Genomic DNA, 20,750 nt, shown 5'->3' with positions numbered 1-20,750 from the left:
AATGGTGGAGCCTTGTCATGTTGTAACATCCTGCAGGCCATGCACTAAAAACAACGAGTTATCCCCACTTTGTCCTTGGCCAGTCTGGGAATGACCTACGAAGGAGGCAGCGCCTTGTCAACACCCCTGTACTCACATTCGTCAGGCTGTAGTAAGAGACACTAACATGATTAGTGGTTTCACTAGCACTAGGCTAGACTCTTCGCTTATCAATTAGCGTCAACGGTTGCATGGACGAGTGACGAGGTGTACATATGATGGCAGTCAACTGCAGACCGAACCCCCTCATTTCCAACTCACACCATCCCCATCCATCATCTCTAAAAGACATAACTTCTGTGCATCTTGTGGATAAATCATGGCTCTCGAGGGGATTTTGGCACTGTCGACGGTTATCCGTCTCATCGGTGTTTACGTCGCATACCATATTATCCGGGCTTTATATAATATCTCCCCCTTCCATCCGCTCAGCCATATTCCTGGCCCGAAACTTGCCGCTGCAACATGGTTCTACGAGGCGTGGTTTGATTTGATTCTGGGTGGGATGTATACGAATGAAATTAAACGTATGCATGAGATATACGGTACGAACAACGCTAATCCATCCACGGCGCCGTGTCCTCGTTCGGCAAAACTCAAACTAGAACTAAAACCGAGTATCACATCTCCAGGTCCTGTTGTGCGCATCAACCCCGAGGAACTCCATTTCAACGATATAGCATTCGTCGACGAGATTTATGCCGGAAAGGGCCGCAAGCGTGATAAGCAACTTCATTTTCTGGAGTTTGTTGCTGGACCGATTCGGTTGTCGGCGTTTTCTACTGCGGGACATGATCTTCATCGTATTCGACGGAATGCTGTGAATAAGTTCTTCTCGAGGGCGTCGATTGCTAGACTTGAGTCTTTGATTAAAAAGCTCGCTAATGAGTTGTGCGATAAGATTATTCGTCTTGGTATGTTATGTTTATGTTGGGCTTTTTCTCGAACCGTTGTCGTTGGAGCTTCGTTTCGGCTAATAGAGGCTTCAGAAACAAACACCGGGAAACCATTTGATATCACCGAGGCTTATAGCTGTTTTACTGCCGATGTGATATCCAGCTACTGTTTTGGCGAGTCATTCGGGTTTTTGAAACAGGTGCGTCTCAATGAGACATACAATCCCGAAAAAGAGCCACAAAAAAGGTGAAGTGAACAGCATTTTCTAACGACGTTCATGATCACAGAAAAATTGGCAGCCGAATTTCAGACAACCTCTGTACGGTGCTTTGAAATCGACCTATATTTTCCGGTTCTTGCCGTTTATGAATGTTTTCATTCACATCGCACCGTTATTCGCGGACTGGGTCACGGAGGATTTGGGCGTCATGTTGAAAGAGTCGAATGAGAAAATGCCTGCTCGCGTAAGAAATTCCAAAAAGGAACGTGAGGCTGGTGTGAAACAAGATCGTCCGAGTATCTTCACTGCTCTTCTCGATTCCTCGTTGCCGGAACAGGAGAAGACGGATCTTCGGTTGGGTGGGGAGGGATTTTCTATGATTGGGGCTGGAACTGAGACTACCGCTGTAAGTTCTTGCCTGTGAGGCAGGCACACTCTTTTTGGATAGGTTGGAAGCTTTGATCTAATACTCATGAAGTGGACACTCTCTGTAACGACTGTGTACCTCTTAACTCAACCCGAAACTCTAGCCCGCCTAACAAAAGAACTCCAAGACGCAGACGCCCTAAACCTACCCTGGTTCGCACTCGAGAAACTCCCCTATCTAAACGCAGTCGTCACTGAAGCCCTCCGTCTCTCATACGGCGTGTCAGCAAGATTACCCCGGATCGCTACAAACGAGAACCTCCTCTACCGCGGCGAATTCCAGGGTCGAGAGGTCGAATATGCGATTCCTCCGGGTACACCCATGGGCATGTCCAATGCAATCAATCACCACAACGAGGAAGTTTTCCCGGACTCACATAAATTCAGACCCGAGCGGTGGCTCGATATTGAGGAGTCTGAGAAGCATCGGATGGAGAATAGTTTGACTTCGTTTTCGAGGGGAAGTAGACAGTGTCTTGGGATGAAGTGAGTTTATCCATTCGACACCTTGGAATTTACACTGTTGCTAATGGTTTGGTGTGGTAGCCTGGCGTACTGCAATATGTATGTTGGGTTGGCGACTATGACGCTTCGTCTTTTCCCGCGGATGAAGCTTTATGAGACGGATGTGGAAGATGTGAAATACCATCATGACTTCTTGGCTCCTGCACCCAAGTCTGATAGTAAGGGTGTCAGAGCTATCATGGTGTGAGAGACTCGACACTTTTCGATAGCAACGAGCTCTTCACGTGAGGAACTGGGGATCAATTGGAAGGTTATGGTAGGTATAGCACGAAGAATTTGGCTGTTTTGACTCACATTTTGGACTTTGACTTGCCCCATTTTGTCTTTCAATATATTTGACAAGGGACTCTCAGCACTCATTTGCTTCACCTAAATTTTGGCTTGTAACGATGCATGAACTTGATATTAGGTAGCAAGATTGAAGAATAAACTCCCAACGTGAATTTGCCAACAAAACCCCCCTGACTAAAGTCAAAGAGGGAGAGTGCGTTGGCTACTACGTATGCATGAGCTTCAAAGCTGTGGTACTTCTATGGTCAAATATATATGACTTTATTCGAAACTCGAATGCATGTATCTAACTTTGATCCTAAAGAGGGATGTACTGGAAATAATTGTGATCAAGGCAGCTTGCATAAACCCCGCTCGCTATAGTTACCGTAGTTGGCTGCTCCACGGCCTGCAGGAGTCCGTCTCATATCAACCCCTTTTGAGTGGCCGAGGGCTGTCCAATAAGAGTGCCCGCGAGTCCCAGTAATCACCCCCACCAATCTTATCTGACAAGCTAGCTGCTCAGGGAGCTTGAGCTCTACAACTGCCTAGGCAAAAAGTTCCCCAGCAGTATGGAAAATTATCCTTCTTCTAAACGCCTCCGACGCAACACGAAACGATGCTATGAATGTATGAGATTGTTGCCTATTCTTTGTCCTATCTGGACTTGCTAACCCACTCCAGGCCGTAGGCGCAAAGTAAAATGTCAATTGGCCTCCGAGGACGTCGCAACTTGTTCTGAGTGTCTTCGAACTGGCGCCCAATGTACCCCCGAGGCTCCAGTGATCGAATCCAATGCATCGTCTACAACTTTGCTGGACCATGATGGGCGGCTTGAGCGCATAGAGCAAATGCTGCGCACTTTGGTTGATAACCAAGAGTCATGCAAATTACCATCCAAGAATGGTAACGATCTGCAGCAGTCATTGAACTGGGACGACATTCTGAATCAAGATTTATTTTCAAATCAGTTTGGCATATCCCCACCCTTGGGATACTCGGTGCCAAAAGAACAATGTCCCAGGTCGCATCAGGTTCAGCTACCCCTGCTTCAATACAAAGATGAGACAGCCAAACAAATTCTTCTTGAGCTTCTTCCATCCCAAGAGGATGCTATCAGCATAGCCAGCCATACTACAGCATGGGCGATGGAGCTTCCGAACCCTCCCGGGGCAATCTGGAAACTTGGAGATGGATCACCGGTTCGCGATCTCAGTGCCGCGGCACAATTCAGTACCATGGGCATAGCGAAAGCCATTTTGTATTTCGCTTTGAGTATACAGCAACTACCCCCAGGTTTTAAAACAAGTCACCTTCAGATGGATGATGTCGATTATCATGTCCGGCGGTATACCCAGGTTGTGGGTACTTTGGTTCTAGCCCATGAGGAGATGTCGTGTTCCACCGAGGGATTGGAATGTCTGCTTCTCCTAGGAATGATCCATATTAACGAGGGTGATCTCAAGCAAGCGTGGATGAAATTCAGGAGGGCTCTTGACGTTGCACGGCTCCAGGGGTTCCATAAGAGCTATGAGCCTTCTGTACGCCAGTCACAATCTCCAGAACTGGCATTTCACCGTCGATTATGGCTGTCGTCTGTCATGGGAGATAGCTTCTGCAGTTTGATTCTCGGCTTTGAGACTGGGGCTACGCAACCATTCGGTCCGGACTATTCCTGGGATGATCCGTTCGCAGATGAAAATGCCAACTTTCAACGTCGGCTTTGTATAGTGTCAGCTCAGTTGAGTCAACGAAATTTGGTTGGACTTCAGAATAGTATCGACGAGGCAAAATCGATAAACACTGCCATTGACGGACTGCAGAACTCCATGCCAGACTCATGGTGGCAAAGACCCGATCTTCGTGAAGAACAGTCTCTAAACTGTGCTCAGGAATACGACCGACTCCTTTCTCATCTTTGGTTCTTTCAACTTCAAATACTTGCCAATACTGCTTTTCTCTTCTCTCCAGAAGCCGAAGCTGAGCAGTACCGCGATCGCTGTCTCGAAGCAGCGAAGACAACTCTATACAGATACCTGGGTCTGCGCCTAGCGGGGACAACTCGACTCCATTGCAGAGCCGCGGAAATCGCCGCCTTTGTTGCATCGCTAGCATTAATTCTCAGTCTAAGCAGGAGTACTAGCCCTCAAATGTCGGATTCCTCTAAAGCACTCAATTCCGATGTCGCCCTGTTGGACCAGATTATTGACTCATTGGCGGCTCTTGGCCTGAGCTCAGGGCACGAACATTTTGCTTTGAAGAGTGCTGAAATACTCACAACTTTGCTGCGAAAATTGAAGATGGGAGATTCCGAGGTCTCGGCGTATCGTGGTGGAAAGAGAAAAGCTGGGCATTCTGCAGTTCATCATCATACCACCAAAAGGCAAGTCGGTTTGCCTGAATTACTGCTTTCCTCGGTGAAGAGTGCTCTTAGGAATCAGCCAAATGCACATATCCTCGACACGGACGATATCATATGAACATACTCCTACATCAATGATTGATCTGGAGGTTGAACGAAACCCCCTTTCGAATAGTTTTTAACCCATCATCAAGATCTCTAACCTATCACCCTTCAAGACAATTCCACATAAGTATGCCATAATCCCAGATTATTACCAAACAAAGCTTAAAATAGCACAAGACTAGAACCCCTTCAGCAACTCCCTCCCCTTCATCACAATACTCCCATTGAGAACAATAGTCCCATCAACATCTCCCCCAACAGCAACATAAGCCAAATAAGCGCCAAGCGTACCCACATTAATCGCCCAATTCCTTCCCATGGCAGCAACCAGCATACCCGCCGCGAAACCGTCAGGTAGAACACCTCCAGGCCGAACAATGATTAACTTCCACCATGGGTCAGTCTGATCAGCTAACGCGATAGCCCTGGTGTCGTGCAATCCCTTGGAAACCTACTGTTAGCACTCGAACAATAAAAACAATCAAATGGAGAAAATATAACGAGGGAAATACCTTTGTTTTCCGCTGTGCATCCAGGAAATACAATTTCCTTTCTGGATCTTGTTCCACAAATTTGCCGCTCACATGGACATAACGGAAATTCGCTGGAGTTTGTTGCTGGCTGCGTCGTTTGATGAACGCTTCCTGGAAAGCTAGTGGATACTCCACGTCTACGTTGTGCGTAGGACTCAACGAGCCAAGGCCCCTAGGATAGGATAGAGTGTATTAGTAACCCTTCGCGAGATCACTGGAAGTAGGTATGGCACTACCAAATCATAGCCGCGGCATCCATATGCTGATCTAGCAAATCATCCGACCACGTCGAAAAATCTTCGACGATGGCCGTTTCGAGCTTTGAATTCGAGGAAATATCTTCTGGAAGAGCACGGCGCACGAATGCGACGACCTTTGTGATCTGTGGATGCGCGAGACATGCTCTTAGTGCTCCGCCGCCGATGGTGCCAGTCGCGCCTGTTAGGAGGACTTTCATTGCGATGGAACAGCCTGGAATTGGATAGAGGCAACTTTTGAGTATTTGTGAGGATCTCAGCTTGGTTGAAGAAGAAGTGAGTTCTTTTAAAGTGTGGTAGCAAGGGGCGTCATTACGTCGGCCGACTCGGCCGACGCGATTAACGTATAGCAATTATCTCTTTCCACCATGATATAGCCACTTTCAGTCACGCTGGCGGCTGTGAAGTTGATTTTGTAGCGTAGACTGATAGTAGGATTTGGGTTCCCTGGGGTCTACAAGTCTAATCCTTCCAAAGCATTAACTCACCTGTTGAGGACATCGCTATTCTCTACAATCCGCAAAGTACACGCTCAATAACAACGTCCGATGCTATCTACCGTATTTCATATCCAGTAACGGGTCATCTTTCATCCTCAACAAGTCAAATTCCCTAAAAAACAACTCTCCAAGTCCAGGTATATTGGCAGGAAGAATGATACACAAACAATGCATCGCGAAGTTCTAAAAACAGCGACAGAAGCAAAGCGACCGGAAAAAAGAAATAAAGGAAATGAAACCAAAAAAAAGAAAAGAAACATGGGCATTGCGTTGCGTATAGCATCATGATGGCGGAACTCTTCTCCCCTTCCGCCTCTTTTCTACAGATACCCCCTTCCATGGTAACATCACACACACTGGGACACCCCCTCATCACCACACATTTGGACATCTCTCGATGGGAGTATAGTTCTGCCATCGTATGTTTTCATCCGATAGCAATTGACACTGCTGTAAACCGTGTGGACCAATCCGAAGGCTGAGTTTTTTCGAGTCACAAAGCTCCAAAAAGCTCAATTCCTGAAACGGTCCTTCCGAGCTGCCATTGAAGCATTTACTGGGGCTTCTTGTTGGCAGCCGCGGGGCCAGAGATGTAGCGACCAATGTCAGTCGCCTCATAGCCCTGGCGCACGACGCCCTTGAAAGCCTCCCAGCCCTGACGGACCTGAGGGGGAGTGCTCTGGTGAGAGATCGAGGCGTCGGCGCGAGCGGTCAGCTGGCGAACAGCCTGCTGAACAAAAGAGCTCTGGGCGTAACGGGCACGGAAGAAGGACAGATAAACGATCAGCAGAACCCAGCTACCCTTGGAGAAGGTAATGGCGGACAGGACGAGGCGGAAGAGGAGCACGATCTCGAGAGTGGCGACAACACCCATACTGGCATCGTAGTACTGCTTGATGAAGCGGCCAATGGTCTCGGCGAGGGGGTTCTGCTTGCCAGCGGGCTTGGAGCCGGAGCTGGGCGAGGCTGGGCTGGCGGCACCGGGGGCTGGGGGCTGCAGGGTGGGGATCAGGTACATGCGGGTGTAAGTCGCGACGTGGAAGACCGAGTACACGCTGAAGGGAAGGAGGGCCAGAATGAGCTGGCGGGAGTAGAGCCAGACAAGAGCCATTCCTGTGAGAAATATGTATATGAGCTGGGATGTTCTGTGCACGTGCGCAAACTGCCACATCGCCTTATCGCCGGGTCCCTGAAACACTTACCCAGGTACTGCACATTCTCATCGGAGATGAGCTTGGTCACGATCTGAGGCACACTGCCGGAGACACCCCGGGCGAAGTGGCCCTTGTAGACGACAATTCCATAGGTCACGGCGGCAGAGATGAAGGCCAGACGGTAGGAGATCCGGGCGGCGGAAGAGTAGTAGTTGAAGAAGATGAAGGACAGTGTGTAGCGGAAGACGGAGAGGAGCAGGGTAAGGTGGCTGGGTTGCAGGTCAGTATTCTCATCTGGAGGTCCGCGGAAAGCGTCTGTCGTCGACGATTCCTATCGGGTTGACATACCCAACAAACCAGGCAAACCTATAGCAATGTCATCGGTTAGTACAGTTATCACACGACTTGGAGCTCTTCCATGCGATAGCACATAGGCGGGAAGCAGCAACATACTGGAGAGTCTGAGCCAGAGCCTTCAGCCTCTCGGCCAGAGGCAAGGTTGCGGGAGGAGGAGGAGCCATGGAGACTGCTTTTTCGCCGAGGTAGGTAGTAGGTCGGGGGAGGAGAGGATAAGGGGGTAGATGGTGAAGGGGGAGCTATGATTCAGAACTGCAGCAATGAGCAGGGAGATGAATCCGCGAGCGAAGGTAGAGGACAGGGTAAAAATCGAGGATGTGTCGGTGGCTGGGAAGCGGGGATGAAGTGGATTGGAGTCGACTTGTGTGTTACCTTGTGCCCTGTGCTTTCCGCTTTTCCCAGCTCGGGAGCTAAACTGCGTTAACTAGTTAACTTGTCCTCTCCGCCTTGGACACGGTGACGTCGGGCATTTCGGATGATGCAATGCACCGCTGGAATATAGAGTTTGAGGTGACTGGGATACTACAAGTAGAGATACATTGCAAGTACATAAACTCGATTATATATGATAGTATTAGAGCATCATTTGAAAGTGATCGACTCAAGTCATTCTACACCAAATGACAAGATCTTGTCCTATTCTTATCCATCGGCAGATCCCTCAAATGCCTAGATTCCAGCCACTTTCCACATTCCTCTGGCCGAGGTGCAAATCAACGGCTGTTGGACTCGGATCTGCTCGGGTTCTCACATCAAGACTCGAGGGTCATTAGCTTGATTGGTGAGTAGTACCAAGTAGAATGGATTGACTCTGACCGCTAGTTCTACACTTTATTGGAAAAATCCAATGGTTCTCTCCACCTATTTAGAGTTCCGTGCGCTCTGATAAGAGACTAGAGGTGGCTAACCCTCGGATATCAAAATCTTGCTTATTATACCGAGTCCGACCAGCATATTATATCAAAATCTACTATCACAGAATCCACTATCTCTCGTCCTCTAGAGGGATCACCACGATCGTTGTTAGAGTTCTACTAGCTAGCAGCTTTTGAAATGGCTTGTTGTTGGATCTCATCTCCTATTTACGTGGACCTTGCTAGTATCGAGTGAACAAGCCCTGGACAAGGTATGACTGGGCTACCGCTGTCCTCCATGACCTTCAGAATGGCGACTGGGGTGTACCAATCGTTTGGAACTCGGACAGGGACAAGAAGTCCGTCATGGGCTTTTGGATGGGACTATTTACTGCCCTACGTACGAAGCTCCTCTATACCGCCGCATACCATCCATCTACTAACGGCCAGTCTGAGCGATCTAATTCAACCGCCGAGATCTGGCTTCGACGCTGGCAGAGCCTGCACCAGAACGTCGACTGCGACGAAGGTCTTGCACCAATGCAGGCGTTGCTCAACGCATCGGAGAACGCTTCCACAGATGCGACGCCACATCAGCTAATGTTTGGTGTTCGTCAAGCCTTCGTCGGATTTCTCCAGGCCTCGCGGCAGGATGCGGATGAATGTGCCAAATGTGCTGCTATGGTCGTGAAGAAGCAGTACGAGTGGGTTGTACTTTTTCATTGTCGCTGTAATGAAACAGTGTATAATCTCTTTCGGCATCTCTTTCAACTTCTTTCTCCTTCTTTCTCCATTTCTTTCTCATGTTTCTTTCTCAAACATCAGTACAGCGCCCCTTATTAGCCTAATGTTTCAGGCTGCTACATATGGCCATATAGTCAAGTATGTTTTCTGCCAATGAAATTTAACAAGACTTCAATTGCACGGGGGTAGTCACTATCGTCCACCGTAACCAAGGTTGATGTCTGACTGTATGGTGTCTAACCTGGGTTTAGAGGATAAAACTTAGCGGGAAAACAACAGCGGAGAATTAGATATGTCATAAGGCTACCTTTTATGGACAAGCTACTTGATACTGAGCTCTCCACCAGGAGTCATTCCACAAATCGTTCAAATATTTGAGTCAACCCTTCTTATGCTACAATGCAAGACAATCATCACACATCAAACAAAACTCGTCACATACTCAACACCTAATTAATTCCACTCTTCTCCAGGCCCGCCTTCAACCCAAGCTCCAGTCCATCCGCCGTCTCCTCGGGCTTACTCAAGAAACCCGAGTGTGAGGCATCAACGTGGAAAGTCACCGGGTTACCCAAAATCTGCGCAAAGCTCTCCTGGACGAACAGCGGCAGAGCAGCATCCTTGTCACAGTAGAGGTACATAGACGGCACCTCGTTCCAAGGCTCAAAAGTAGCCGGCTCCAGGAAGGAGGGCTTAGCGTGAGGCTTCAGCTTGGAGATGGCAGTTTGTTGGGCCTCCGGGGTCATGTCATGGTAGAAGACAGTTTCTTGCTGGGAGGAGTGGCAGTAGCCATCATCAGGGTCCTGGTTGATTATCAGCAATGGCTCCCCATAATAATTGAAGTCTGTCTCTTCAAAGTGAAGGAAAAAATGAAAGACAAGAGCGGCGGGAAATACATACACTGAGAAGCATCCATGGGAGCCAATTTCCTCCCAGCATGTCAATAACAGACTTGCCCCTGGGCGTCACAAAAGCAGCCAGCCACACCATCATAATCACACCTCCAAGCTGGCCAGCCTTGGAACGTTGCGCATATACAAGGCCCTCGGCGGCGCCTGCACCGACCATACCACCATATGAGTGCATCACCACGATAATCTGACGTCCTTGGTCAGCCAATGCCCGGAGGACACCGTTGGTATGGGCGATATCAGCGTGGAGGCCGGATTTTGTTGGCTCCGCTGCGCCAACAGAGGGGAGCACAATAGCTTCAGAGTCATGTCCCCGCTTGCTCAGGAGGGCACGGATGCCATCGAAGGTGTCCGGGGTGTGCCATGCACCTGGTACGAAGACATAGATTGGAGTGTTCTCGACAGCCATTGTCGTTCCAAGTTTATATGCAAGGTGTGGTTGTTTATGAAGACTTGGACGGATAGGGGGGATTTGAAATTGCACAGACAAACCAGGAGAAGCAGTTCAAAGCGAATTAGCGGTGATGGCAGCGAGTTTAAAGGGAGTCGAAACATTTAAGCTCGTCCATCAACCGGAGTTCACCCAGACCAACCACAACAATGCCCCACATATCCACAAATCTCCAACAAGTTGGCAATTCATTTAGTCCGTCAGTCTGTCAGAACCTTGAGCCGTTGAGGCTATTCAAGCTATTCAAGCCACCTGAGGAGTTATTTTGAGACATCCACGCCTCTCCCCGGGGAGAAATCACATCACTCATCACTTTGCAGACCACCTCGTGCCACGTTCAAGTGGATATAGTCCAAGCCGGGCCCTTCCACAACTCCCGCAAACCCACAAGCCACCAAGCAGGACTTCCTACCCGGCATCATAAACATGGCGATCTGTCGCACCAGACATGCAGCTACAGAGCACCAGGATCTAGCGTTGATCCTCCCCCACCCAGAGGTTGTCCGGGGCCAACGGCGTGGCGGACAGCGGCTCCACAAAGCGGGTAGGGGAGAAATGATCCGGGGCTCGAGGCCGAGAAAAGCAGGCATGCCGAAGTATTTTGGCCTCGAAGCAACGAGGTTGTTTATTTTCTCGTGTGCTCATTCGCTGCATAACCCTGTCTCCGCTGGAGCTTGCCGTTTTGACAGGAGTTAAAATGCGCCCACATATTGCTCCAACGGCTGTCTTAATCGGCCTTTTTTTTTTCGTGACTGCAACTTGCAGGGGGGAAATCGTTGTTGAAAGGATTCATGAACTCTGAAATGATTTCTGGGCTGAAGAACGCAATCTATTGTGTGGGCTTGTGGGCCAGGGTATTTCTGCACACTTTATTTCTTTCCTGCCTGCATGTTTCGGCAGGGAACTATGCACTAGGGTAGAGTGTTTATTTGGAGTCGTTCTTTTGCTTTCACTATAACCAGGAGATAGCATGGCGACCACGAATATCTATGAGAGTCGTCAGCGGGAGTATCGGGCTGGAACAATCTCCATGACGGCTCTGGGTGTGGTTTTTGTCATTCTGAGGTTTTTGGTTCGATGGAAGAAAGGTCTCCGGATTGGAGCGGATGACTATGTGATATTGCTGTCCTTGTAAGTGCCATTCTCGAATATCTCTCTTGAAAAAGACTCAACTAACTCGAGAAATCCTCTCTGTTTCTTCTAGTATTCCTCTTCGCAACATGTGCACTTAATTTGGCGAGTAAGACATTCTCCTTGGCAGGTATATAGGCGGAATTGTGGATGACTGACGCATCCTAGTGATTCACTTTGGCATGGTCTGACATGCCGACGTATTGCCAGACGAAAACATCGTGATCATTGCCAAGGTTCGAATCAATGCAAAGACTGAACCCCACTCAAGATCCATAGACTGGTATTTGCCAGCTGCTGATGTCTTTCGCATGCGTATACTGCACGACAGTTGGTATCGTCAAGATTTCAATCTTGCTTATATACGCTCGCATCTTCCCCACGAGAGGCTTTCGCATTGCCGCAATTATCCTGGGCAGCATTGTGGTCGGATGGGTCATTGCAATCATCTGTGTGAGCGAAATTTCAGTGTACCTTAATCACAAGGGCCTGGAACCCTACCCTGCCGGGTACCTGCATCAACCTCAAGGGCTCGTTTATCGGGAACGCAGTCCCGAATATCCTCACAGATATCGCCATTCTGGCTCTGCCAGTGCATGTCGTGTGGGGGTTGCATGCAACCGTGACGCATCGGCTATCAGTGATAGCGGTGTTTCTGTTGGGCTGTTTGTTCCTCTCTCTTTCTCCTTCGAAGCAAAATTGAGCTTCAGCCTAAGCAGTGCGCTAGACTAATAACCATCTCACTTCCACAGCGTCATTTTCACCAGCGCCTACCGCTTCTCCACACTCTTCGAATTCGAGCACGCCGATACCCCCTGGACCCTCGCCACGGCCTACACTTGGTGTCTTATCGAGTGCTCCAGCAGCATCAACTCAGCCTGCATGCCCACCCTGCGTCCCTTATTCGTCATGCTCTCCTCGAAATTCTCCAGCTCAATCGGCACCCGCCCAGGAACGACTGGCGCGCAAGGCTCCGGCCTCAAGAGTTATGACATGAGTAGTTCGACCTTGCGTCCGGCGGGAGAAGTCAACGGCAAACAAAGAGTGCAATTGGAGACCAGCCAGCCGGATGATGCATCGGGGGATGAGGTGCCGCTGAATACGATTCGAGTGCAGCGCGACGTGACGTGGCAGGAGACGAGCTAAGATTCTTCGCGACGATGGAATTGAGAGGAATATGTATCTGTTTATATGTAGTCGTCATGTATATTAGTCAAAAAATGAAGGACAGGAGTTTCTTGGTCTTGATCTTGCATAGACTGGAAAATCGCATTAGAAATCAGGTCGAGCTTTGGAGTGTGTTCCGCAAATTAATTTCCTTCCAAGGTCAAATCTTCTCTGCATGTCAATGACATTTTTGCGAGAAATTGACAGCTCTGCTCGAGCAATTTTAGTGGGAAGAGCATGATCATGCTTTGGGGAGCAAGTTGGCCTAGTTATAAAAGTTCTGACGAAGCGCTGAATGAAGTAAACAAGATCCAGGACCATGATCAACCATGAAGCTGGTTTCAGGTTGACATTAAAGCTGCAGCTTTAATGAACTCTTGTCTCACGCACGGTTCAACTTGAAGATTTATCTCGATCTTCCATCCGTTTTAGATTGAAGAGTACTGATTCATAAGCACAATAAGCTCTACCAAAAAGGGAGCTTCGAGCTATCAGTCACGCAGTCAATACTCTGACCTACTTAACCTCCCAGGTCTGGACAATGATTTGTACCTTCTGGCTTACCTCAGATTTCCTCCCGAATACCGTTCAGTTCATACACCATGAAAACAATCAAATACCCATAAAACAATCGAAAAACAAAAACAATCAAAACCCCGCAAAATACATGACTCCCCCGAAGTCTCGACCCCACGAAAATACAGACTTCAGCTAAGAGCACGAATCAGAAACGTCAGCCCCCAAAAGTCAAATAACACTTATATCCCTGCATAAGGTCGATCAAGCAAAGAAGTCTGTCAAAAAATCACATGGGGATAGCAAACCAGCAGCGAGCCTCGGCGAGTTAGCCCGGGGTTAAGGTTTGCATGGCACCTGCACCCGCTAGTCCCCGCGATCCTTGCTAGATTGGGCCCGGTCATGCAGTCTAAGTGATCATTATTGGATGAAAAATTCGCTAGGCATATATTAAAGTCTGTTGAAAAGCTGCAGTCTGGTGTCGCTTCGCAATTCAGTTCCCAAACCAACATTGCTAGTAACCTGGCTAACATCAAGAGTGTCCTAGTTAGGCAAGCAGTGGTACGCTCGCACGGTGTTTTCAAACCCCGCAAATTCCTGGACGTGGACAATCGAGATTGAGAGATCTTGAAGCACATGCCAATTCCCCAGAAATGCCTCATGGAAGAATGAACGAACGCTGTGATGATCATTGATGGGCACGATATGCCGATGGGATCCGGCGGGGATCATCAATTATTGAAAGGCTATCATTTGATGGATCGTCCAAGTGAGCGAGGAAGAGCAAAGTACAGTGGTAGTTCAAAAATCCGAATCTAGAAACCACCTAACAGACATTCTTCCACTGCTTGTTTTTTGCAAGGTCTTTCCAAAGGTCTTTCTGAAGATCATTTTAATCGTCTTTCTTGATGGTTTAGGTCTCATTTTCTAATCTGCCATTCAACTTATGACTGAGAAGATGATTCCGAAAATTGGTCATAGTTTCAAACTTATGAAACCCCACTGTGTTCATTGACATACTCTGCGTATGAATCATTTCGCAAGGACGGTAGTTTTTTGGGGGTACAGAGCCTTACGAGACGATACCCGTGGGACGACTTGACCCTTGCGGCCTCGTGAATCCGCGGCACTCATGCCATCATCCCTGAATCCAAATCCACCCCCGCCTTATCAGCCTCGGCCGGTGGGTTTTTGGCATCTCCGATCACGATGGGGTGGTCATCTAAATTTTGAGGCTTGATCCGCTTCCCCATGGGGTGATCCTGTAGTGGAGGGTAGTCAATTAATGAAGGGCGGGGTTTAACTAACTTAATGGCTCATGACTCATGGCTCATGGCATGGATGGTGCATCATCCAACATGGACAATGAATGGATCATGAGGAAGGGTCTCTGGTGTTCATGGATTCCGAAATTCATTGGTTGGAAATCGTTGCAGGTCGAAACTGGTTCATGGCTGAATTTTAGGGGAATGAACCAAAGACCTGTCAATGAAATCGCGGGGGTGGCAAGATGTCACCGGGAGGAAAAGTAAAACTTAGATTGAATGGCATACATAGTTCTTTCTGTAGGATTCTCAATAATGAGGACTTTTGAGGCAGGAGTATTATTGATTCGATAGTTCTTACTCTCTGCATTAGCCCGTGCATAGTATACATTTCAAAAAGTCGTACGGAGTACACTAACTACTGTAAGACTGCATACAAAGTGTAGTTCATAGTTCATACAGTCTCCACTGCCACCCTCAAGGTCCTACATTCCCAGACAAAACCCTCCACAATGGTGACAATGCGACAGTAACCGAAACGTCCCTTCCAAAACCCCGCCAAACAATCACAACCTTCAATCTACTGTAAGTCTGTTACAAACCCCCGACCCTGGACTTTTGTCCTTCGTCTAACGGCTTGCCGGTGGATCCCTAGCACACACCACCCAGCAAATCCCCGATCCCGCCACGCCAAACCACCTAACCACCTTCCCATCACTTAGCCTCGCGCACTACGTATGCTCAATTCCCCGTCCCCCTTCTATCCACAATACCAATAACCCATCGCAGAAATACCTACAATACATACATAGCCTGTGAATAAAAAATCCCACATAAGCAACTAAACAGATCAATTTCCCCCTGCCCTCGTGCCAATGCTGACACGGTCCCTAGTCCTTCCTCATGCAGGAACGGCCAACTTACCCTGTTAGGGGTAGCCTTAGGGGGTAACCCTGAGTAGCCACGGCTGCCACCCACTCATGCAAGTTCCAAGGCTGGCAGGTTGAGTGTTTCACCGCAGGTGAGCCTATCGGCTCACGGGCGGGGGTAGGGCTTGGAAGGGTTCTAGATTGTTTTACCTGTTTTATTTGTGTGGGGAGACTTGCGCGCTAGCGCCTTGTTGGGCTGCTCGCCGGTGGCTTGGGACTTGGCTTGAACTATGCCATTACAATTGCGTGGAAGAAGATGGATAATACATACCTAATAATGGAGGCTGGGGTAGAGAAGAATAATGGATGATAAATACGGGTCTAAGAAGAGAATGGCTGGGAGTTTGTGCCGGTACTTCCTGTTCTACGGTCCTCTGGATGATGATGGTGGCGGGATATTCCGTTGCATGTAAGAATGAATTACTCCGTGGCAGGGTATAGCGAAAATATCGGGAATTTGGAGCTGCATTATTGGTTCAGTTTTCTTCTTTCTAATTTCCTGGCCGTTTGCCATAGTACTATTGTAGTATTGTATGTATGTGCGCAAGCTACTGTTGTGTGCCTATTTTCCCTGGTTCCTGCAGTCTTGGCTGCTGGGTGTCGTGCGTAATCACCATGAAGTACGAAGTATGCAAAAGAAAGAAACAGTGATAAAAAGTTATACTGTACGGTCGCAAGTATGTATTATTCAGTGGGACTTCTGTATTAAGACTGGGCAGATTCTGGATCTCCCCCTGCGCCTTGTGGGACAACTTGCCGTGTCCGTCGCAGTGGGTGATCGTCATCGACCGGGAGGGAGTGGGACAAGATCCATTGGGATGGGAAAGGCCGATCAAAAGAATCTGGACGGTGGAGACATGCGCCTAAAATGGAGTCTGGAGATACTCGGTACTTCGTAAGGGGACACGCGATATGAAACACATATCTCCACCCGAGTCATAATTAGGCAGTGCCAAAGACAAATGCCGAGTACAGTAAAGAAAAGTTTCCGTAGAACTTAGAGGATAGTCTCAAGATATGACATTGTTTTAAATCTTCCCGTATTAGGTTTTGTACTGCGTAGATATAGTGCATGGTAATACAATAGTGGTAACATGTGAAGAACTCGGGAAAAAAAAAAGAAGCAGACATTATAACCGAAACCTCGTGGGCCTGGTCAAACCACGCAGCCTGTTGGGGGAGGGAGGGAGAGAAGGTAGATAGATGGATACGAAGACCATCAAGCGAGAGAGTGAGAGTGTAGAACACCGTCCCGTATCCAATGGGAAAAGTAGGCGGCGACAATGAGGCAAAATGAACAAGACCCTAGCCCACACGAGACAGAAAAGAAACACCCGTCTCCAGATCCTAGACGCCATGGACCGATTTTCCGAAACACCGAGATCAACCCTCGACGCGAAAAGCAGGTATTCCATACGGAATACTTGGCAACAGTTGCAGTGCCAATAGCAGAGGCAGTCACAGCAAAAGTCGTCGCAAACTCCTGCCTTCCATTGTGCCCCAGTCCAAATCCCCCTAACCCTTTATGGTAAGATGGAAACTCTAATATGCCACTCGCTTCGGTCGCCTCACCCTACCTATGTAGTAGGTGCAGGGAGTCGGACTAGGGAAGCAGGTGACTGACTGACTAGCAGGGCCAGCCCAGCCTCGCGGTCCCACCGCAACGGCTATCATGCATGACCCCGTGCAAAAGTCGTAGATGGATCCCAGTCACGCCCCGGCGAAGTAGGCGGCCGTGGCCCACTGAAGCTCATCGACGGACGCGTATACCGCGCCTCCTGTCCGAATTGCACATTTCGTTCAGAAGTCGGGCTAGCAGGTCCCGGGCTGCGATGACCGTTAAAAGTGTATGTTGGACTAGGCGAACGCATCATCTGCCGCGGACTCGCTGAGCGCATCATCCGGCTTGGGCTGGGAGAGCGCATGTTGTAGTTGTATGGCTCTGGGGTTTTGCCTCCGGTGGTGGTGAGCATCTCGAAGCCCTTGTTGTCGATATTGCGGTGGGCATCGGCGGAGACGAACTCGCGAGGTGAGGAGAATCCATGTCTGCAGACTTCGAACCAGCCCACAAACATTGACCGGCGAGCGAAAAGGATGAAGTTCCAGAATCCCACGAGTGAGAGTAGGTAGACTACTGCTAGGAGGGTGGCTTCGTTGGGGCCCAGTGCGGAGGCATATTTTTGGCAATAATCCTTGCCAGCACCCATGGCCAGGCAGGTGAGCCATTCAGTGGCTTTGGCCATGTTGGCCTTGGTAGGGCTGGTTTCTCTGTCGAGATTGATGAAGGAAACGGCGAAGAAGATCACATTGCCAATAATGATGAGGACGAGGGCGATGCCGCGCCATTGGAGTTGGAGGACGCGACGGACGCGGCGGTAGGCCTGACGTGCGGTGACGGTGCGCAAACTGCTGGTGTAGCTAGGCAGGCCCGAGGAGTTTTCGGTAGTCGACGCGGATTTGTCGAATAATGAGCGCAGGTAGATATGCATGCAATATACCATTGTCGCCAGCTGAAGAACTAGAGAAGCAACCGAGAAAGCGATGAGCGGATACCAGTAATCTTGGGAACCGTGTTTGATGTTGATATGGCACATCTGGCCGAAGCGGAAAGAGACTCCCGTGATAATCAACATGACAGTCATACAGATGGCGGGAATACCGAAGCCGGCTAGGAACGCTCCCCACATGAACTTGGGGCCCAGCACAAACTCCCAACACACTTGCAGGTGGAAGGCGAGGGTGCGAATGAAACTCCACATGACGACGAGCCATCCGCCGAAGAGGAGTAAAGCGCCGGAAAAGGCGCAGGAGAGGTCGCTGTACATATCATTAGGTGTGATGGCATTATAGCATTGCTTGGGTTTGGCTCCAAGGGGGATAATGAATGCGATCTATGGGGAGGTGAGTTAGTTAAGCTTTTTTTTTTTTTTTTTTTTTTTTTTCATCGGGTTGAGATTGCGACTCACCTCCATGCAGCAGATACCCAGTGTAAAGCAGATACTCAAGTAGTGACGGTTGGTCCATTTGACCGGGAGGACGGCGTAGGAGACGAGGAGGAAGACGCAAAGAGGGAGAATGGCAACACTGATCCAACTAGCAATATCGACTCGCTTTGCAGTATCTAAAGAATTGTGGTTAGTTTGTTTCCATGGAGTCCGGGTGTATAGATCACTGACTATCAGCATATCGCCAGTCGGCCAGTGGGCAAGGTAAGCAGCATGTTACGGCGGTCCCGTTAGGGCCTATGCTGGGAATTTGTTGGCAGAATCGCCCGTCGATAACTAATAAAGCCCTAGTCAGCACATGTCCTTAAAGTCCTTATAGATCAATGCATCGAAAGCAGTATATTCCAACATACATCCACCTGTAGTAGGAAAAAGGCTCTCCTGGAGAAACGGGCCAGGACAATATCCTTTCGTTGTCGCCATGATGGGTCAAAGGTCGAGCCAGACCGGCATATTCCTCGGTGACGCAGGGTATCTAACGCGCCAGCGCGACGAGACCGAGTGCGCACAGCCCGTTAAAGGAATGTCGAGATGGGAAGTGGGCAGGTCGAAAGCGGGGAGGAAGGGAGAAGAGGGAGATCCAAGTGGGCACGACCCCAGTATACATACTCTGAAATTCTTATTGACTAGTTTACAGTCCAGGTCTAGGTCCAGATTTCGATTGGGAGGGGGAAGAGCAACTAACTTGTGGAGAAGGAGGCACGGAGAGTGAGAAAGAAGTGGATCCCATGTGTGTACAATAGGAAAGTTTGGAAAGGTTCGGAGAACGGGATTTTAGTCTTGGTAATTGGGTATTTTAGCATACCGTACTTGGAGCTATGTATTGCAGCATTACAGTAGTTACTAAATTACTGTAGGTGGCCAGTTGGATTACTGCAATTGATCGAGTAGTATGTAACGTTGTACTCCATCCGGAGAACAGTAAAGGGTAAAGAACAGCAGTCAGAGTCTGGCTAGAGTGGGTCTACTGTCAGGGACGAATCCCACTGCAGAAAGCCCCGGCCCGGACATTGAGAGAGCGAATAATGACAATACACAATAATAATTGTGCCTCTGTCTCTCGGTCAGAAAGAGACAAGGCCCGTTCTCAGTGCAAGCCCAGTCCACTGGAACCCACGAGCTGACGAGCGGGATGGACGTGATGGTGGCGGGGGAGGCGATTGGAGGGGCAATTACACACGGTCCCTCGATGAAAGGCAATGAACTCAATTCCGACTAGTGCTTGGCAAGGTTGGCAGTCCTTTTGGCGACCAGGAGAAGCCCGGTAAGAATGACCAGAGGGGGGAGATTCACCCCCTGGATTTAGTGCAGCTTGGGGCTTGTCAGTCGAAGAAAATGGCCGACTGTCGTTGGTTCGGGAGGGGAAGAAGAGAGAATCACATCGTGTGCCGGCCAGGTCTCGACCGTGGTTGGTTTCATCGGTCAGTATGCATCTGGTATGGTAATTACCATTGGGATGTAAGTTGGTACTGCGGTAACTCGGGTACCAGATGCATACAATGGTGTACAATATACAGAGTACGGTACATACATCAACGCTGAACCATGGGTACTGCCACAGGTGTTCATCAGATGATTTGACGGCAGTTAGGGTTGGTTGACCGTTCCGTGAACTTTGGAAGCGAAAGCTCCAGCAGGCAATGATGCGCGATTCTAATCCGTCCCAGTATAGATCAGCGCTGCAAGAGGATCATTAGCCGTGGCAGCTCCAGTTGAACCAGACACAGCCCCCCGACCAGCCTTGAATCAATCGAGCTAATCGAGTTAATTGAACCTTCAAATGCTGCGTTCAGTAACTGGACTAACTTAACTAGGTCATTTTAACTCCCCAACGGTAAGGTTCCACGGTCGCAAATGGTTCTAGAAGGCTACCGAGAAGACTAGGCCCGCGAATCGCTGGACCACGTTTACAAAAGGTTTAGGCCAACGTTCTGAGGGCTGCGGCAACTTTTGTGTGCCGTGTGGACGTACCAACTTCCAAGGATAGTCAATAATAATGGGAAACGAGGGAAACCACCATGTGAGTCTTCGTATAATTTCCGTATATAATATTATTCTTCAAACTTTCGGAGTCCTCCGGCCTAGCACCTGCAAAGTGCAAGCAATACCGACGGTGGAACATTCGAGGATGA

At 49.0% G+C, this 20,750-nt stretch overlaps 8 protein-coding genes across 8 annotated transcripts; 4 read left to right on the top strand and 4 right to left on the bottom strand.

The window, feature by feature from the left end:
- Positions 1 to 358: 358 nt before the first annotated feature.
- On the top strand, positions 359 to 2,294 carry N7473_003275 (cytochrome P450; the record flags this gene model as incomplete). Its single annotated transcript, XM_057149215.1, has 6 exons — positions 359 to 584; positions 672 to 953; positions 1,029 to 1,135; positions 1,224 to 1,562; positions 1,635 to 2,068; positions 2,129 to 2,294. The coding sequence occupies 6 exons, from the start codon at positions 359 to 361 to the stop codon at positions 2,292 to 2,294; spliced, it is 1,554 nt and encodes a 517-aa protein (XP_057012869.1).
- A 934-nt stretch (positions 2,295 to 3,228) lies between these two features.
- Positions 3,229 to 4,857, top strand: N7473_003274 (fungal specific transcription factor domain-containing protein; the record flags this gene model as incomplete). The annotated part of the gene is made up of 1 exon (XM_057149214.1): positions 3,229 to 4,857. One exon carries the CDS (start codon positions 3,229 to 3,231, stop codon positions 4,855 to 4,857), a length of 1,629 nt encoding a protein of 542 aa, XP_057012868.1.
- Positions 4,858 to 5,022: 165 nt separating this feature from the next.
- On the bottom strand, positions 5,023 to 5,834 carry N7473_003273 (uncharacterized protein; the record flags this gene model as incomplete). Its single annotated transcript, XM_057149213.1, has 3 exons — positions 5,023 to 5,286; positions 5,357 to 5,549; positions 5,614 to 5,834. 3 exons carry the CDS (start codon positions 5,832 to 5,834, stop codon positions 5,023 to 5,025), a joined length of 678 nt encoding a protein of 225 aa, XP_057012867.1.
- Positions 5,835 to 6,687: 853 nt separating this feature from the next.
- N7473_003272 (uncharacterized protein) lies at positions 6,688 to 7,809 on the bottom strand (the record flags this gene model as incomplete). Its single annotated transcript, XM_057149212.1, has 4 exons — positions 6,688 to 7,247; positions 7,337 to 7,557; positions 7,637 to 7,654; positions 7,742 to 7,809. The coding sequence occupies 4 exons, from the start codon at positions 7,807 to 7,809 to the stop codon at positions 6,688 to 6,690; spliced, it is 867 nt and encodes a 288-aa protein (XP_057012866.1).
- A 1,056-nt stretch (positions 7,810 to 8,865) lies between these two features.
- On the top strand, positions 8,866 to 9,501 carry N7473_003271 (Integrase catalytic core; the record flags this gene model as incomplete). Its single annotated transcript, XM_057149211.1, has 2 exons — positions 8,866 to 9,203; positions 9,495 to 9,501. The coding sequence occupies 2 exons, from the start codon at positions 8,866 to 8,868 to the stop codon at positions 9,499 to 9,501; spliced, it is 345 nt and encodes a 114-aa protein (XP_057012865.1).
- Positions 9,502 to 9,692: 191 nt separating this feature from the next.
- Positions 9,693 to 10,563, bottom strand: N7473_003270 (alpha/beta hydrolase; the record flags this gene model as incomplete). The annotated part of the gene is made up of 2 exons (XM_057149210.1): positions 9,693 to 10,046; positions 10,144 to 10,563. The coding sequence occupies 2 exons, from the start codon at positions 10,561 to 10,563 to the stop codon at positions 9,693 to 9,695; spliced, it is 774 nt and encodes a 257-aa protein (XP_057012864.1).
- Positions 10,564 to 11,575: 1,012 nt separating this feature from the next.
- On the top strand, positions 11,576 to 12,882 carry N7473_003269 (uncharacterized protein; the record flags this gene model as incomplete). The annotated part of the gene is made up of 4 exons (XM_057149209.1): positions 11,576 to 11,719; positions 11,810 to 11,845; positions 12,031 to 12,401; positions 12,489 to 12,882. The coding sequence occupies 4 exons, from the start codon at positions 11,576 to 11,578 to the stop codon at positions 12,880 to 12,882; spliced, it is 945 nt and encodes a 314-aa protein (XP_057012863.1).
- A 3,734-nt stretch (positions 12,883 to 16,616) lies between these two features.
- On the bottom strand, positions 16,617 to 19,258 carry gprM. Its single transcript, XM_057149208.1, has 4 exons — positions 18,972 to 19,258; positions 18,790 to 18,894; positions 18,580 to 18,734; positions 16,617 to 18,504 (listed from the first exon to the last, which is right to left on the bottom strand). The coding sequence occupies exons 1-4, from the start codon at positions 19,039 to 19,041 to the stop codon at positions 17,284 to 17,286; spliced, it is 1,551 nt and encodes a 516-aa protein (XP_057012862.1). The 5' UTR covers positions 19,042 to 19,258; the 3' UTR covers positions 16,617 to 17,283.
- Between the last annotated feature and the right edge of the window lie 1,492 nt (positions 19,259 to 20,750).

Source organism: Penicillium subrubescens, assembly GCF_028828155.1.
Source record: "Penicillium subrubescens strain IBT 31985 chromosome Unknown utg000002l_segment0_segment0, whole genome shotgun sequence".
In the NCBI taxonomy this organism is placed as follows: domain Eukaryota; kingdom Fungi; phylum Ascomycota; class Eurotiomycetes; order Eurotiales; family Aspergillaceae; genus Penicillium; species Penicillium subrubescens.
This window is presented reverse-complemented; position numbering and strand designations above follow the sequence as displayed.

Bases quoted from the DNA above. Each gene is read 5' to 3' on its own strand.
- gprM (XM_057149208.1), bottom strand. From the start codon at position 19,041: ATGGCGACAACGAAAGGATATTGTCCTGGCCCGTTTCTCCAGGAGAGC. The intron at 18,895-18,971 runs GTATGTTGGAAT...GGGCTTTATTAG, and splicing joins TTTTCCTACTACAGGTGGAT to TTATCGACGGGCGATTCTGC. The intron at 18,735-18,789 runs GTCAGTGATCTA...ACAATTCTTTAG, and splicing joins CGACTGGCGATATGCTGATA to ATACTGCAAAGCGAGTCGAT.